General features: G+C 40.3%; 1 protein-coding gene across 4 annotated transcripts in view; it reads left to right on the top strand.

Annotated features, from left to right (window-relative positions):
* Positions 1-16424, top strand: part of TMEM245 (transmembrane protein 245) — a 90544-nt gene that overhangs the window by 66606 nt on the left and 7514 nt on the right. For all 4 annotated transcript variants that reach the window (XM_035319707.1, XM_035319706.1, XM_035319705.1 and 1 more), the window contains 3 exons: positions 11533-11633; positions 13565-13739; positions 16157-16351. In XM_035319707.1, the coding sequence (XP_035175598.1) occupies positions 11533-11633; positions 13565-13739; positions 16157-16351 (471 nt within the window). The remainder of the gene's footprint in view (positions 1-11532; positions 11634-13564; positions 13740-16156; positions 16352-16424) is intronic.

Genomic DNA, 16424 nt, shown 5'->3' with positions numbered 1-16424 from the left:
CTCTGGCTGCATCTTCAAGCACCCACTCTTTGGGCTTCTTATCCCCAGACTGAGACACCTCCCAGCATCCCCCCTCCCCAAGCCCATGGTGGTGCTCGCAGGGACTCCTCCTGTGACACCAGTACAGCAGCCAGGTCCCCTCCACCCCTCTCCCTTAGGGCTCCATGAACAAGAGATGCCACTTCTTCAAGTGGGACGGGGGATGGGAAAGAAGAGCTCACACAAGCCTCAACAACTAACAAAACACCTATTTATTTACAAAATGTCTCACAGGCAAGCCTGCAAGACATCCAGGCTGGTGGTTCTGCCCAAGTTAGTGGCGGGTGCGGAGGCTGCGCCGTGCGTAGGGAGCTGTGCGGGCACTCCTGCGATGTTGTTGCCGGGCTCTGATGGTGGACACCAGGGACATTCCAGGGTAGCTCCATGGTTGTTCTCTCACTGGTGGATCCACCTCCATGGGTTCTTCCACATCTCGTGGCGGATCCACGTCCATGGGCTCCTCCCTGTTGCCTGGCAGATGGACGTGCCGGTGTCCCTGGTTGTTGGCAGGACGATTGGTGAGCCATGGTCCCACACCATTCTTTGGTGAAATGACATGCTGGGGACTCGCGTTGGTTGTTACTGGCTTCACAGCCGCGCTCTGCGTTCCGCTGGTCACAGGAACGCTGGCCATCGCCGTCTTGCCAGAACAGCCATTCGGGGCCCCAGTATGCTCTATTTGATGCTGGGGCCCCACACTGCTGCCTGATGGCTTCACAGACGCGCTGCTCTGCGTTCCGCTGGTCCCACCGATGCTGGCCATCGCCGTCTTGCCAGTACAGCCATTCGTCATCCCGGTCTGCTTCGTTTGAGGCTGGGGCCTCGCACTGCTCCCTGAGGGCTTCACAGCCGCGCTCTGCATTCCAAGGTTGACGTGAATGCTGGCCATCGCTTTTGTGAGGGATCTGATCTTCCTCCTCCCATTCCGATTTCTCTTGCGATGACGCACCCTCCTCCTCCTCCTTGGGCCTGAGCACAACACCAGCCTGCTCATTGCCGCACTCAATGATCGGCAGTCACCCATCTTCCCGCTCCGGCTCCTCTTGCTTCCAAGCATCCTTGGCGTTTGAAAGCCTCGAAGCCTCGCAGCAAGTGGTGGGCCGGCTGCGAGGCTGCTGTATTTATAGGGCCCAGAAGGAAAGGTGGGGTGGTGGTGGCTGCTGTGACATAAGCAGGCCGCTGTGACGACCATTGTGACTGTGGCCCACACCTGCAGCCAAACATGGCCGTGTTGCCATGGGATGCAGCTTCACCGTGAGGGCCTCCCATCTCCAGGCCCTGACGACCTTGGGGGCCTCCAACAGTTTCCCTCTGTTACACTGGCACTGCAACCCAGAGGAGGGGAAAGTTGCAAGAGAAGTTGGAAGGCAAAGAATTGTGCCCTGCTGAGAGACACGTTGGCAGTACGCTAATCAGGAGCTCCAAAAGCAGGCACTGGTTTGGAAGGCGTCGTGGTGGAACCGGGCAGGCAGCTAAACCCCACAGAGCTGTTCGCTCACTGCACTGCCCTCCACCCCCCGCATTGGGATAGGGAAGAGAATTGGGGAAACATGAAGATAAAAACTCAAGGGTTGAGATAGACAGTTTGATAGGACAGAAAGGGAAGGGAGAATAATAAAATTCAAAATTAAAAGAAAAAAAATACAAAGCAAGGGATGCCCAATGCAATGTTCACCTCCTGCTGAGTTTCGCCCAGCCAGACCCCAAGCAGCAGCCCCACCTCCGTGGCCAACTCCCCCCATATTGATTGCTCAGACAGATGCCGTATGGCCTGGAATATCCCTTTGGCCAGTCTGGGTCACCTGTCTGGGCTCTGTCCCCTCCCAGCTCCTGCTGCACCCCCAGCCTCCTCGCTGGCAGGGGCAGAACAAGAGGCTGAAAAGCCCTCGGCTCTGGGTATGCGCTGCTCTGCCACACCTAAACCATCGGGGTGTGATCAGCATTATTCTCACCCAAAATGCAAAACAGGCTTATAGTGTGAAGATAATATCAGTATCGTAGCCAAAACTAGGACGGGAACTATAGCTAAGGAAGTACCAGTAGGCAGTGAATATGATTTTGTTTCACAGAAGTTTGTCTTACTCTTTTTCAAGTGCTAAGCAGACAATGCCATAATGTCAATTGGGCTGTTATTTTCTATTGAAGTTTCGTAAAGGTCTTTGTAGCATCTCTTTTCCAAGAGTTGTGGTGATGAAGTGATGATAATAGAGAAGGTTTCTGCACAAGTAAATAATTGATTTAAAAAATAAGGAACAGAAGTCAGGACTGAATGACAGTGTCAAGGTAAGGACCTCTACTGTTCCGCCTGTTTATAAACATCCTATGAAGTAAGCAGAGAGGGACATCTTACTGATGCTGTAAAACTAGTAAGGATGAAGGCTGATGGTAGAACTGCAGCAGGATTGCAGACAATCTCAGAAGACTGCAGTGTCTGGGGGATAAAATGATGAAATGCAGCATAGATGAGAGTGATGCGTATGGGTGTAAACCAGTCCTAACTTCACACAGAGACTGGTGGCCTCTGTGCTGACTGTTACTGCTTGGGAACTCTATTTTCAAGTACACATGCTAGCCCTGTGTTTGGTAATATCTAAAGGTGTCTGCAATATATATTAAATGTTTTGTTACAAAAGACAGAGTATGTTATTCCATTGTATGAATCTGTGATTGGCTGATGCCCTGAATTAGTGTGTGCCATTCTGGTTCCTGCATCTCAGAAAGCTAGAAGGGCAAAAGGGCTGATCAGAAGAATGAAGATTTGCACCAGTTTCTGTGTGGGGAATAACTAAGTAGGTTAGGATTCTTTGGCCTGGAAAAAGAATGTTACACATTTGAGGTCTACAAAATCAGACCTGGCATGCAAAGGGCGACTGGGGTTGGACTTTTCATGGTCTCTTCCAGCATAAGATCTCAGGACCATCAAAAAAGCAAGCAGGAGATGTTTTAAAAAATAACAAAGGTGTGTTGGTTACACAAGAGGCATGGTGAATATCTTGCCAAAGAAAGTTCGAGTTGAAGCAACTCTGCATAATTTTTCGGGGGGGGGGGGGTGAAGGGGTTGGGCAGAGTTAAAAATATATATTAATTTAGGATTCCTAGATAGACAGCCTGTAAGAGGTTCATGATATCCCTGGAGGTAAAAGAAGATGTTGAAAAAATGTTCAGTGGGGCTATTAAATGTGTTTTCCTATTTCTGTTGTTCTCTTAGTGTCTGCTGCTAGTTCCTGCTGTAGATAAGACATTGGCTAGACAGTCCTGTGATATGAACTAGTGTGGGTTTTTATATGTTCTGTTCCAAAAACCATTTTAAGAGTAGGTAGGTCTTGCACTTAGTAACCATCGTGATCTGCTTGTGGTAAAAAACGTTAGAAATAGTTAATTCAGAAATACCTGCTCCTCTTAGATGTGCTGTTTAGAAGAATCTTTCTAAGTTTATGTGGTATATATGGCTAAAACAGGCCCAAATAGGCATTCAAAAATATTCCAAAAATCTTTTGAATTTTGAAAAAAGAAATAATTAGATGTAGCATATCTTACAACTACATGTTAAATGTTCTTCGGAGTATGTAGACCTGTTTCTCTGGTAGACAGCCTGTTTGCTGATGTTTCTCTCAGATTTATTCCCACTATTTAGGTACATATGAAATTTAGGTACAACCACTGCAGTGTCCTGCCTTGAGATGTGTAAAGTTTGTGCTGATTATTCCATCTCAAGGACCTATGCTTTGTTCAAGACTATATCACTTTGTCTCATTAGTGGGATTGCTAGTCTCCATATGTTGGAGCGATTACCTTTATTTGATCAGTTGCATCTTTCCTAATGAGAAACTTACTTTAACAGCAAATTTATTGAAATTATTTAATGGAGTCATCTATGAAAATTATTTGCACTTTTATATGGCTCTGGAGATGACCTCTCAAAAAATACTTTCTGCCACTTCTCCTTAATTCACAGCTAGAGTGTATCTTGCCACTCTTTGCTTGTTCTTATGTGTTATTTGAAACTGAAAAATAATGAGGTTCTTTTTTATCCCTAAAAGAACAGGACCCTTAAAGAAAGCAAAAGAACGGCTTATGAGCTTTTTCGAAAAGGACTTCTTAAAGACCTGGCACTTGGAATTCATTCTTCATTGTACAGGATCTTGTTCTCTGAATGATCTCCTGAAATTTTGGAGATCACTGTGAAAGAAAAATACTTAAGTCTTTTTTAAGATTATAGCTATCCTTTGATTGTCACTGGTAGCTTGTCTTTTGCCATCAGTCTTGGTGGTATTTGAGAGAAGAAAGAGTTATTTGGTTTTCAAGCTATAGGACAGCTGGTGTTGGTTTTGTAGAATCACAGTATATCCTGGGTTTTAAAGCAGCCACAAGGATCATCGAGCCCAACTCCTGGCTCTAGACAGGATCATCCACAAACCAAACCATACGTCTGTGAGCATTGTCCAAACACTTCTTGAACTCAGGCTCAGTGCCATGACCACTGCCCTGGGGAGCCTGTCCCAGTGCCCAAACACCCTCTGGGTGCAGAACCTTTCCCTAACCCCCAGCCTGACCCTCCCCTGTCCCAGCCCCATGCCGTTCCCTCGGGTCCTGTCGCTGTCCCCAGAGAGCAGAGCTCAGCGTCTGCCCCTCTACTCCCCTCGTGAGGGAGCTGCAGGCTGCCATGAGACCTGCCCTCAGCTTCTTCTGCTCTGGGCTGAGCAAACCAAGGGACCTTAGCTGCTCCTCAAACATCTTCCCCTCTAGGCCCTTCACCATCTTTGTAGCCATCCTTTGGACACTCTTTAGTTTTATGGCCTTCTTACATGCCCCAAACTGCACACAGCAGGCGAGGTGAGGTCGCACCAGCGCAGAGCAGGACGAGCCCTTCACTTGACTGGCTAGCAGTGCCATGCCTGATGCACCCCAGGACATGGCTGGCCCCTTTTGGCTGTCAGGGCACACTGCTGGCTCGCGTTCAACTTGCTGTCAACCGAAACTCCCAAATCCCATTACATGGGATTGCTTTTCAGCCTCTCATCCACCAGTCTGTACATACAGCTGAGGTTGCCCTGCAAGTGCAGAATCCAGCACTTGCTATTGTTAAACTTCGTAGAGTTGGTGATTGCCCAGCCCTCTCATTTGTCAGGATCTCTCTGCAAGGCCACTTCACCCTCAAGGGAGTCAACTGCTCCTGTGTTTCATTTGGGAGAAGTAGGTTCTCTGTTGTACAAAGACCTCCTGCCCCACCAGCTACGAGTGTGCTGGCTCTATGAATTGGTTGGGGTCTAGAGAGCTGAGCTACTTAGTTAAAAGTTCCCCAGCAAAAAGCAGTTACTAACTGAATTCATTGGCAAGCAGATCTGTTCCCTGGTCTTGTTTGCACCATTGTGGCACTTAGCATCTTTGCTGGCAAGTACCCAGAGGAAGGGTGGTCTGGGGCAGAAATGAATGAGAACAGGGAAACAGGAGGGATCTTGTCTTACAGTAGGAAGAAATGAATTGTGAAACTGTGCTGCAAAGTTTGGAATGCTTGCATTTGCATTTCTACCTTGAACCTTCTACTTGCAAGTTGTGTAAGGTGTGTTCTCAACAGGAATTGAATACCTGGAATTTCCTAATGTACCATTTGAATTAGTCAGGTTTGTATAGAGGAAGATGTTGCCACAAAGACACAGCACAACCCTTGTAAGGTGTACTTAGAGAATATGGGAAAATACCAAAAGTGGTGTTAAAGGTGATGATTATGGAGTGAAGTTGTCTTTTTCTAATAGTATTCTTGGCTTAGGGTGTTCTTGTTGTAAAACTTGCATTGTAATCACCTTGTAAACCAATTTATGTCTTGTCAGGTGTTTTGTAAGGTATTCAGGGAAACACTAATTTCTTGCACAGTTTCCAAGACAAATGTGACTTTTATCCATTTTTTAGTTTTATGCCCCTTAAAATAGTAACCACTAAATCTCTCTTCTGAGTTTACTATATTCTTTATCTAATCTTCCTGGAAATTAATTCTCATCATTTGAGCCCATATGTTCTTTCCCTTAGCACTCTGGAAAGAGGAAGAAAATCAGAGGAACTCTGAGGTCAAAAAACTAACACTCTTGAGTTGAAGCTTGAGGTATGGTCTGCATCCCAGGAGTTCTTCTGCCTCTTTCCTTTAAACTGGGATTCTCACAGGAGTAGGTTGAAAGTTTTGAAGGTTTTCATATGGAAGCCAGTTCACCATGTTACTAATGATGAATGAACCTTACCCGTAGGCTCTGGGAAATGCACCTGAATTCATCTGTTTATAAATTCTGGTAGAAGCAAAGGGGAAGCTGTAGACTTTTTACAGTAAATCAGTAAAAATGAACAAACAAAATTCTCTAAAAAAATTGACCCGTCTCCCTACCCATAAATTTAAAAGGTGTCTGTTTTCCTTGTGAAATTTAAAAGCAAATTCCTTATTTTTTCAGTGAAGTAGAAATAAATGAAAAACAAATTTAGGCCAGTTGTGTAAAAGCATTTGACAATTTGACAGAAGTTTCTTCTTTTATACTCTGAATAATGTGAATTCTGACCCACGTTCCTATTATTTTTTTTTTTTTGGCAATGTTACATGCTTTTCAAAACTCAGGAAAATAAAATACATACGTCTAAATGTGCCCTACACCAGATTGCTTGAAATGCTTATAAATTGCACGTTTGCAGATGACAACTCTTGCTCATCCAGATACAATGCCAAAGTGAGATATGAAAAGCAATTGGATTTCCTGATTTCTAAAACATAGAATTGCTCTTATGTCTAAAAGGAAGTTGTGCGTAAACCAATAAGGTAATAAGAAAATAAATTTATTTACTGTCATAGTTTAACCAGGAAGGTATGCTTTGTACTGGTGGTGATACATTCAGCATTTTGCACTAGCATACATGATCTTTAAGATCAAGCATCACAGATGCAGAATAGCTGAAGCATGCTGTTTATGAAATTTCTGGTCAGTGTTTTGAGCTGCCATAACCATGAGCTACAATGAATATGAATTTCTAGAGTCTTTAAAATAGGATTATTAATTTTCCTAATAGAAGGAGAATACAATTAGGTTGTCTCTTCACACTTACTGCTTCACTGCTGGCACCTCAGAGGTCCTCAGCGCTGTGTGATGCCTTCTCCTTTCCACTTATTAGTTCTGTGTGCTAGATGCAAGGAGCTGGAGAGATGTTGCACTAGTACGCGGCCATTTAGAGGTATATGCTTCTTGCCTGCCGTAGCACTGCACTGCAGACCTGCTGTGACACGTATGGGACACATGGATTTGTGCCTCAGTCCCAGCAGCTTGCACCACACATCTGTACACTGCTTGTGAAAGCTTGGTGGTGGACTGCCCTGACCTACATAGGAAGAACGTTTAAACCAACATCTAACTTAAACCCTTCTTTTTTTTTTAGTTCAGGTGCTCCTTCTTGTCCAACCCGTGGTGGGGAAGAAAAAGCACTTACTTTGACTTTGCAGCTGTCTTTGGTATCTTTCATCTTTTCCTCAAATTTTCTTCTCTGGTGGTATCTTTTCTAGTGGTATCTTTGATCAAAGATCACCTGTTCTGCACTGCTCATCATTCTTACTGCTTTGCACTATGGATCACATCCATACATTTTTCTTGAAACATCAGTAAATCAGTCTGTACAACAGTCTTGCATCTGATGCCTAGGCATTACTAAGTGCAGTAGTTACTGGAGGTGTATCTTATAGACATCACTAATGTATGTGCAGATCATATGAAGTTCTCTTTGTATGCGTTAACATAATATCGACTTGCTGATAATCCCTTGTAACCACTGTCTGTTTACGCAGAGCTACTGGCGATTCCACATATTCTAGTGACACTTGATTATTTATTTATTTTTCTATCAAAATACACTACTTTTTTCCTGGTTGAACTGCATTTTTTTCAGGTGGCTTTTTAATTTGTCAGGGCCACTCTGACTTGTGATCCATGCCCTTAAATTGCCACAGGTCTTCCCAACTTTGTGACATCATCTACAAACTTCAGTAACCGTCATGCATTTCATCAGGTTGCAGAATGACATCAGACCAGGACATACGTGTCGGTTCATGATTAACTTTTCTGTTACTCTGTTACTGCATCTGTAATGAGAAATAGATTTACAATATAAGATTTTCTTACAAGTTGCATGATTACATCAGCAAAAGACATGTCTGAACTTGGAAGTTAGATTTGAATAAAATTCATCTGAGGATAAGAACAATCCTTGTCTGAAGTGGAATGTTAGGAAAGCTGCCTAAATAGAAGGGTAGAATTAGTTTTAGGTTTGGATGAGTTTTGGATGCTTTCTTGTGAATGAGAAGTAGATTTGCAGCTGTTCCCTGAGATGTTTTAAGTTCACAGCAATTATTTTTGGCCATTCAGATCATTCTTCTGTCTATTGGTTTCTTTTTGTAGCTACCATAATAAGACTTTTGCCCGTCTTCTGTAGTTTCTGGGGGGAAATCTAAAATGGCTGCTTGTTTCAGCACTAAATCTGTCCTGTAGTTGTAGATGGGTATTTTAATTTCAAATGAAGTTGATACTTCAGATGCCTGCCTCAAGCCAAGATTCTGCCTTGTCTCCTGTATACTCGAAGGTGGTTTGGGGGCATGCTCATAGAAGTTAAGACCTAGTTTCTTCTTCTAAAGCACAGAAAAAAATTTTTACAGGCAAAATAAGGAGATATTTCAAGGGCAATTTTAAAACATTTTTGACAACTGAAATACATTTGTGCCATGATTCCTGTTTGATTGAAAGGAAAGGGATTTACTTGAAAATTTAATTACAGCATGTTGAAACCTGGGTTCTTACACATGCTATTAAATATTTAGATGTATTTTCTTCTAACAATCCAAACTGTTAAATTGTTCTGTTAAATTGTTGTTTTGATTGTGTTTTGTTGGGTTGGGTTGGGTTGATTTTGGAAGGATGTGGTGAACTGCATTAAAAAAATGGAAAACTGTGTCACCCATGAGGGTTTCAGTAACTGTGAGGTTTCTATGGGATAGGCGTAAGGTTTAAGAGACCAACAAGGCTGAGAAGGTTGGCTTGACAAAAGCATAGGGCTTTAGCGGGAACAAGTGTATCCCTACTGCAACCAGGAGAAGTTTTTTTTGCTGCACCATCATGATCATTGCTGCACAGCTAGCACTTCATCCCACCAGCTGTCTTGAGGCTCTCATTGCAGAAGACCCCGTTGGAACTGTTCATGTACTAAATTCTTAAAATACAACCACAGATAACTTGCAGATAGTATTTAGCCCCCTTTTTTTGTGAAGTGTCCTTAAATGAAATGTTGACAGGTTATTTTTTCCACTTTTGTGTGATGGTTGACAGAATCAGTTTCAATAAACAGGTCCTTGTTACAAAAACATTACACTGCTTTGATATCCTCTGAAGGAGCTGACATGAATTAAATGTCACAGAAAAAAAAAAGAAAAATCAGGCTTTTGAGCAGCTGAAGTATGAAACCATCCAGAGTTTTTAGTGCTGACTCATATTTAGTGTTCTTACTGTGGCTTTGGTTTTGGGAACTTCTCTCTCCTCAAATTTTATTACACCAGACGCTTAGTTCTCATATAACTAAAATACTAAAAAGTATTACACCCCTCAAAATCTGCAGATTATATAGATTTTGGTCTATAACTTCCCATTTTAACATTATAGAAGCTTTTTTAAACTGTGAGGTATTCGGGCTCTCTTCACTGAGGCCCCACGTATTCATAAACACTCCTTCCCCTTCTTCAAGTACCTCATAATATTTGTCTGTCAAAGGCTGGATTTGTTATTTCAAGTCATTCTTTAAAGCTTTATTTTTATATATATATACTTTTCCCTCCATTTTCTGGGAAAATGGCTGACAGCAGCTGTTTCTAGTTAGTCTGTTAAGAGAATCTCATGTTTATTTTAAGAACCATGTGGATGTACAAGGTTTATTGTGCACTCCTCACTTCCAGTGGATGAGTTTTGAATAAGGTAATTTGGTTCAGCAGTCATTCGGGAATTACAAATGACTATAGGTGGGAAAGGAGGGCAAAAATAAGCAAACTTTTCCTGGGAATGATAATTAGAAGGGTGCCCAAAGAAGCAGAATCTTGGAGTCTTGGAGTTCTTGTCTGTAGATGGAAGATTCTACCTGGTGGTTGGGAGTGCTGAGTGTTTCTCTTCTAGAAGGTTTTATCAACTCAACAGAGGAACGAAATTGTGTTCCTGGAGCAGTTAGTTCCAGATAGGGATGTTTTCTGTGCAGACTGTGTTCCTCCTCAAGGTGCAGAGACAGCCCTCCAACTAATCGTCCGGCTCCAGGATCTCTGTTATGTGTCTTCCCGTCTTCTCTGCCCTCCTGCCAGTGCTCCCAAAACTGCAAAGATACAGGCAGTGTACAGAAGCATAAAACATAAAACGGGAAGTTAACATCAACACACTGCATTTATCTTTGCCAAGAGGGGGTGTGTGACACCAGTTCTGCAATGATGTAATTGTTAGGGCTTTTTTGAGAGGAGGAACTTAGTGTTGGTAGGGATATTTTGGTTGCTGAGATCCAAGCCAAGAACCTCAGTGTCCTACTCAAATAATAGTGAACAACTAGTATAATGCAACGGTGAGATAAACAAATTTTGGAGTGTGGCTTATGTGACTGTAGTCTGAAGGCACAAGTTTTCATTTCAGTTGCATGACATTCACTTGCATGAGTGTGCTAGCGCTGTGAAAAGGATACAGCATTTAGCTGCCTGTTTGCTTTCTCATGAAGCTGTGGTGACACTTAAGAGTACCTTGTTTTGTGGCCAGCAAGCTGGATATACATTCATCAGGATGTAGTTAGATTACAAGACTTTTTATTTGCTTTTTATCTGTGTAACCTAGTAAGCAACCTAAAAGCTATGAAAATAAAGATACTGAGAGTAAGATTCAGTAATAAATACGAGGTGCTGAGTTATTTTCATCTGGAAAGTCTTGTAGGTATGTAGGAAAGTAAGCAGCAGCCTATTTCAGTTCTTGGACCAGTGGTTTTAATCCATTGAGAATAAGCAGGTAGAGAAATGTGAAGAGAGAAAGAAAATGTATGAAGAGATAGAAAAATGAATGAAGAATGAAATGAATGAAAAATGAAATGAATGTATGAAGACAAAGAAAAAAGTAGTTCGTGCACAGAATGGTACCGCTTCTCATAGATAAAAGATTCTTTTTTAGATGCCTGGGCAGTATCTTTCCAGAGGTTTATCCCAGGAACCCACTGTGCAGTAAAAAGCAGTCTATTTTTTGTTTATTTTTTCTCCAATAGATGGCTTAAATGATAAATACAATGGATGATTGTCCTCTTCATAGGGAACAAATGCAAAAGGGTTAAGTTTTCAATTGTGTGATTTGTGGTACTAACGGCTTAGCAATTTATCAAACTACCTTGTATTTTAACATATATGTAAAGATATCTTTATAGTTCCCAGAATCGTACTGCCAATAACATTTAACAGAGTTTCTTTGATCGTTTTAGAGGTGTATTTGATGCTTCCCTCAAAATGGCTGGGTTCTATGGACTCTACACATGGCTGACTCACACTATATTTGGGATTAATATAGTCTTCATACCATCTGGTAAGAATTTGAATAATTATAATCTATTCATAGGTAATATTACATAATTACACAAGGGCAGTAGGATTAAATGTTGCTGATGAGATTAGTCCCGAAGTTATTTTTAGAGAACATTATATCAGAATCTGGCAACTATCAGAATTGAAGTTGTGTATGCAACCTTAATGTGGTTGATTTGTGCAAATGTCTTAATACAGTTTCTAATTACAAAATTGGGTACTTTTTTTTTTTTTAATCATGACACCTGAGGCTGTTCGTGGACTCAGTATATGGTATGAACTCAGAGAGTAGTTATTCAGATTTTTTTTCTTTATTCCCAATTCAATATATAACCTCATTTTCATTTCCCATTTATTGTTCAAACCAGACTTGGAAATATACTTTGACAAGTTTAATACTTTTGTGTGATGCATTGGAGTTCCAAAGAGCTTCTTAGCATTAACTGATTCCTCTAAGTTTAATTTAAACTACGATGGATCTAATTATTCCATGAAGACTGTACAGCTTGTCATAGCTCTTATTTCAAAATCTTTAGATCCAGCTGTGAATTTATGTAGTGCTGCTGAAAACTTATTCCAGGCATGTTTCAAGACGACCATGACTAGGGTGAAGAGAAGTCCCTGATTTCTGTCTTACTTCCGTAGCTTTACCTTTTTCTGTTTTCACAACACATTCCTAGCTAGCTATTTTATTTCTGTTTGTTTTGCTGGCTGTAATTCTTTACCCTTCTGTCCAAGTGTTTTCCAGGTTTTAACTTCATTCTGCGTGCCTTGGCTTTTGTTTCCTCTGTAATTGATAGATGCCGTTTTTTCAGGATGCCTAAATGCAGGAAGATATGGTATCATGAAAATGCACAATAGAGGCGTGCTTCCTATTCTCAGTGCTGTTGCCTGACTGTGTTACCAGCCTCTGGTTTCTGTAACTCTCTAAGTTTTAGCTTTCGAATGGCTGAACAGTTTTCACTGAAAAATCTCCCTGTTCCTCTTTTCCCACTATTCTTGTGTAAAAAACAACAACAACAAACAAACAAAAAACCCCACCAAAACAAAAAGAACAGTTGTAGTAGGGAACAAAAAGGGAAGCTATAAAGCAACAGAAAAAATAACATACAATATCTTGTAATAGAAAAGATCTGTATCATAAAGTACAACTATCTTAAAGGTATTGTTTGTCATTAGACCTGCTTAGAAATCTAATTGTTCTTTTTGTTTCTTTCAAACAAAAAATTGTTCTTTTTGTTACTTTCAAACTCTTATATTTTACATTTTGGTTAGTGAGACCAAAAAGGAGAAAAAAAAAAGTTTTTTTTTTTTTTTTTTTTTTTTTCTATTGTGCTCATTCATTTTGCATTAAATTAGAATTACAGCAGTACTACATCACTTGAGATTACTAGGGGTGTTTGAATAAGCAGGAGGCTGTATGCCTGTTTGGACACATGCGTGTGTCTGCACAGATATGTATTTATTTATGTGCAGACATTAATACATGAAGTCAAGGGTTTTCTATTCGCCTGGTTTCTCACAGTACTACTTACATTATACTGATTGTTCCAATGCCTCACTGAGACTTCCTTTTGTATACTTTCTTGTGCACAGTTGCTAATTTTGTGGTTACATTAAATTTGAATGATTGCTATAACTTCAACTTTTTCTTAATTGGTGTCTCTATTGGAAGTAACTCTTTGTGACTAATAGCTGGTGGAGCTTTTCTGTATGGGGAATAGTTCCATTTTCTTAAATATAGTTCTTTTTTTCCTCGACCACAGTTATAATACAGTAAGAGCCTTATGTGCTATCTCTTCAGTGTCTTGTTTACAACAGTTGATGGAAGTGAGACTACTGGTGTGGCTCAAGTGTCAGAGTTGAACTGTAAATGTTTTTGTACTTATGTTTCTCTCGTCTTGTTCTCACCCCTGCTTCTGTGTGCTCTAGCATTAGCAGCAATCCTTGGAGCAGTTCCATTTCTGGGGACGTACTGGGCAGCAATCCCTGCAGTCTTAGACTTGTGGCTTGTGCAAGGACAGGGATGCAAAGCCATTTTGCTCTTGGTTTTTCACCTGTTGCCAACCTATTTTGTAGATACAGCAATATATTCGGATATATCAGGGTAAGTATACTGAAAATGTTTTAAATTTACATATTGTAAAAATGCTTAATGAACAACAGTGCCTTTAAGTTTACTTTTATGAAGCATGTATAACAGTCTTTAAGCACGAGAGTAGGTGTAGTGACATCTCAGTAAAACCAACCTAAGTGACATTACTTTCCCAGGCCTCTTTTCTGTGAAATTTGTCATTTCAGAGGTCTTGAACTTGTTCTCAGTCAAAAATTCAGCTGCTCTGGCTGGTAAAGTAAACTTACATTATTTATCTGATCATTGACTAATGACGTCTTGCATTCTCCTTCATAACACCTAACGCCAAATGATGCTGCAGAACAAACAGAAAATCCATGAGAAAGTTATGGACCTGAATAAAATCCTGTAATTTTTCAAAATAAGCTATGAAAATTTTAAGGATTGTTTTGAAGCCAGCCTTTGTATTGTGCCACTGTGCCGTAATGTAGAAAATCTATTGATTTTCGATTGATGTTTAAATGTATTGAGACATCTAAAAGTGTGAAATTGGAGAGAGGCTTCTACTGAGGCAGCAGCCAGAGCTGTTTTCCTGCTGTTGGAGCTGAACACAATTTTTCTGGAAAAATCTTGCTAGGTTCTTGGCTTCCTGTATTGAGTTGAAGTGTCTCCTGGTTTTAGCTTTGAGTTTGTACGCAAAGATTTTACCTTGTAAATCAAATTGTGGAACTCAAACGAGAAAATGTAGAAGGGAAGTTTTACAGAGCTATCAAAGATATGAACAGTCAACATTCATATGTGCAAGACGTGTTCACAAACATGTCCAATATAGATTAAAAGTTATACTCTTCTAGTCACTGCTTCAGTCTTAGTCATCAGAAGCAAACCTAGTAAATTATTTTGAGAACTTTTAATGACAAGGTGTGAATGCTCTATCAGTCTTTGCTTTCATGCTCCAGACATAGCTGTGTGCTGAAACTAGTCCTTCATTTGTATTAATTTGTATTGTAGTGAATTAATGTAGAATAAAGACATTGTTTCAGCTGTTTTGCTAGAAATTCATTTTTGTCCACCAAATAGTTACACTGAACAGAGAGAACCTTATGATAACATGAGCAATATTAATAATCTTTTTCATAGATTGTTATTTTCCATGAATTAAAGCTAACAGGTGAAGTATAATCAAATTACATTGTTTTTTTTTTCAACAATAAATTGTGGATAAATTTAAGGCCAGTAGCTATTTAAGCAGCCAATAATTCTTTTACTTATTAAAATATATTTTTTGACTTTGTGGGTTGTGGGCTCTGTTCACTGTCCAGAAAATAAACGTGGCAAGAATAGATTTTCTAATGATGCATCAAAATTGTATTCTTCCCATTACATAAAACAGTAAGCATCATGCTGCCTTACAGATTAGGTTAATTCTATTTGAAATAGCTATAATTAGGTTATGCAAGGTTTTCTAAATACATTAAGTTAATACTGTAGCTCTCTTTTATCAGGTGATCTGTTGTTTGATTTAGCAAACTAGCCAGAAAAAACTTTAAAACTGATACAAGTATTAGAATAAAATATTAGAAATTTTTAAAGGTTTAGAAATGAATCACATGTCTACTGTTGGAGCAACATAAAACTTTAAGGTTGAGACTGTCCTCTCAGAAACAACAATCTGTTTGGCCCCACCAGTATGTTAAATTTGTTCTAGTTAAGACATGATTACGAGGTGAGTATGATGTAATAAATCACATTTCGTGATCTTATCATTACACTCAGAATTTAGAGCAACTTCCTAAAAATTGGATGCTAAGTTTCAACTGTAGGCTTTCTAATCTAATTCCTAAAAGATATATGGTAACTGTTCTTTGAAAGATGAAATGTAAATTGCTATCATTGTGTAAATTAATGTCTCTTCTCAGGGCTTCAACATAATAAATGTTGCTATCTGTCTTAAAATTTAATGATTCTTGACCATAAAGCATGAACAGTCTTTGTAATCTTTCCATTTTCGAAACGGAAATGTTTTTACCATTAACTCCTTCAGATCCCTTGAAGTGTTCAGGTTGGATGGGGCTTTGGGCAACCTGGAAGGTGTCCTGACTTTGGCAGGGGTGTTGGAAACGGGTAATCTTTAAAGGTCCCTTCCAACCCAAACCATTAAATGATTCTGTGATTCTTCCAACAGTTCTCTAGAAAATCGCTACTGTAGATAGTGCTACCATTATTTGCTATAAATTTTGTTTGATATATTGTACAAATATAGTACAGAATGCAGCTTAGAATACTTGTGCAGTCATTCAAACAGCAGTTTATTCTAAATACTGGCATCTGTAAATATATGTCACTTTTAAAGCTTAATGATACTGTGTGATTAATCCGCATTTCATGATCAATAGTATTGTTGCTTGTTGTTCTTACTTTAATTTTATCCTTCTCATGTGTAATTCCAGAGGTGGTCACCCTTACCTGACAGGTCTTGCAGTAGCTGGTGGGGCATATTACCTGGGACTGGAAGGAGCCATCATAGGACCAATTCTACTTTGTATACTTGTGGTTGCCTCCAACATATACAGTGCCATGTTGGTTAGTCCAACAAATTCGGTGCCCACTCCATCACAAGCAGCGTGTCCATTACAGATTTACCGGTAAGCTTTAAGTGCCTTACATGTACGCATGCTAAGTTTTTCATGGAACACTGTAGACACACACAGGTGTAGA

Source organism: Oxyura jamaicensis, chromosome 2 (assembly GCF_011077185.1).
Source record: "Oxyura jamaicensis isolate SHBP4307 breed ruddy duck chromosome 2, BPBGC_Ojam_1.0, whole genome shotgun sequence".
Classification (NCBI taxonomy): Eukaryota; Metazoa; Chordata; class Aves; order Anseriformes; family Anatidae; genus Oxyura; species Oxyura jamaicensis.
Note: the sequence above shows the minus strand (reverse complement) of the source record. Positions and strands in the feature narration are given on the sequence as shown.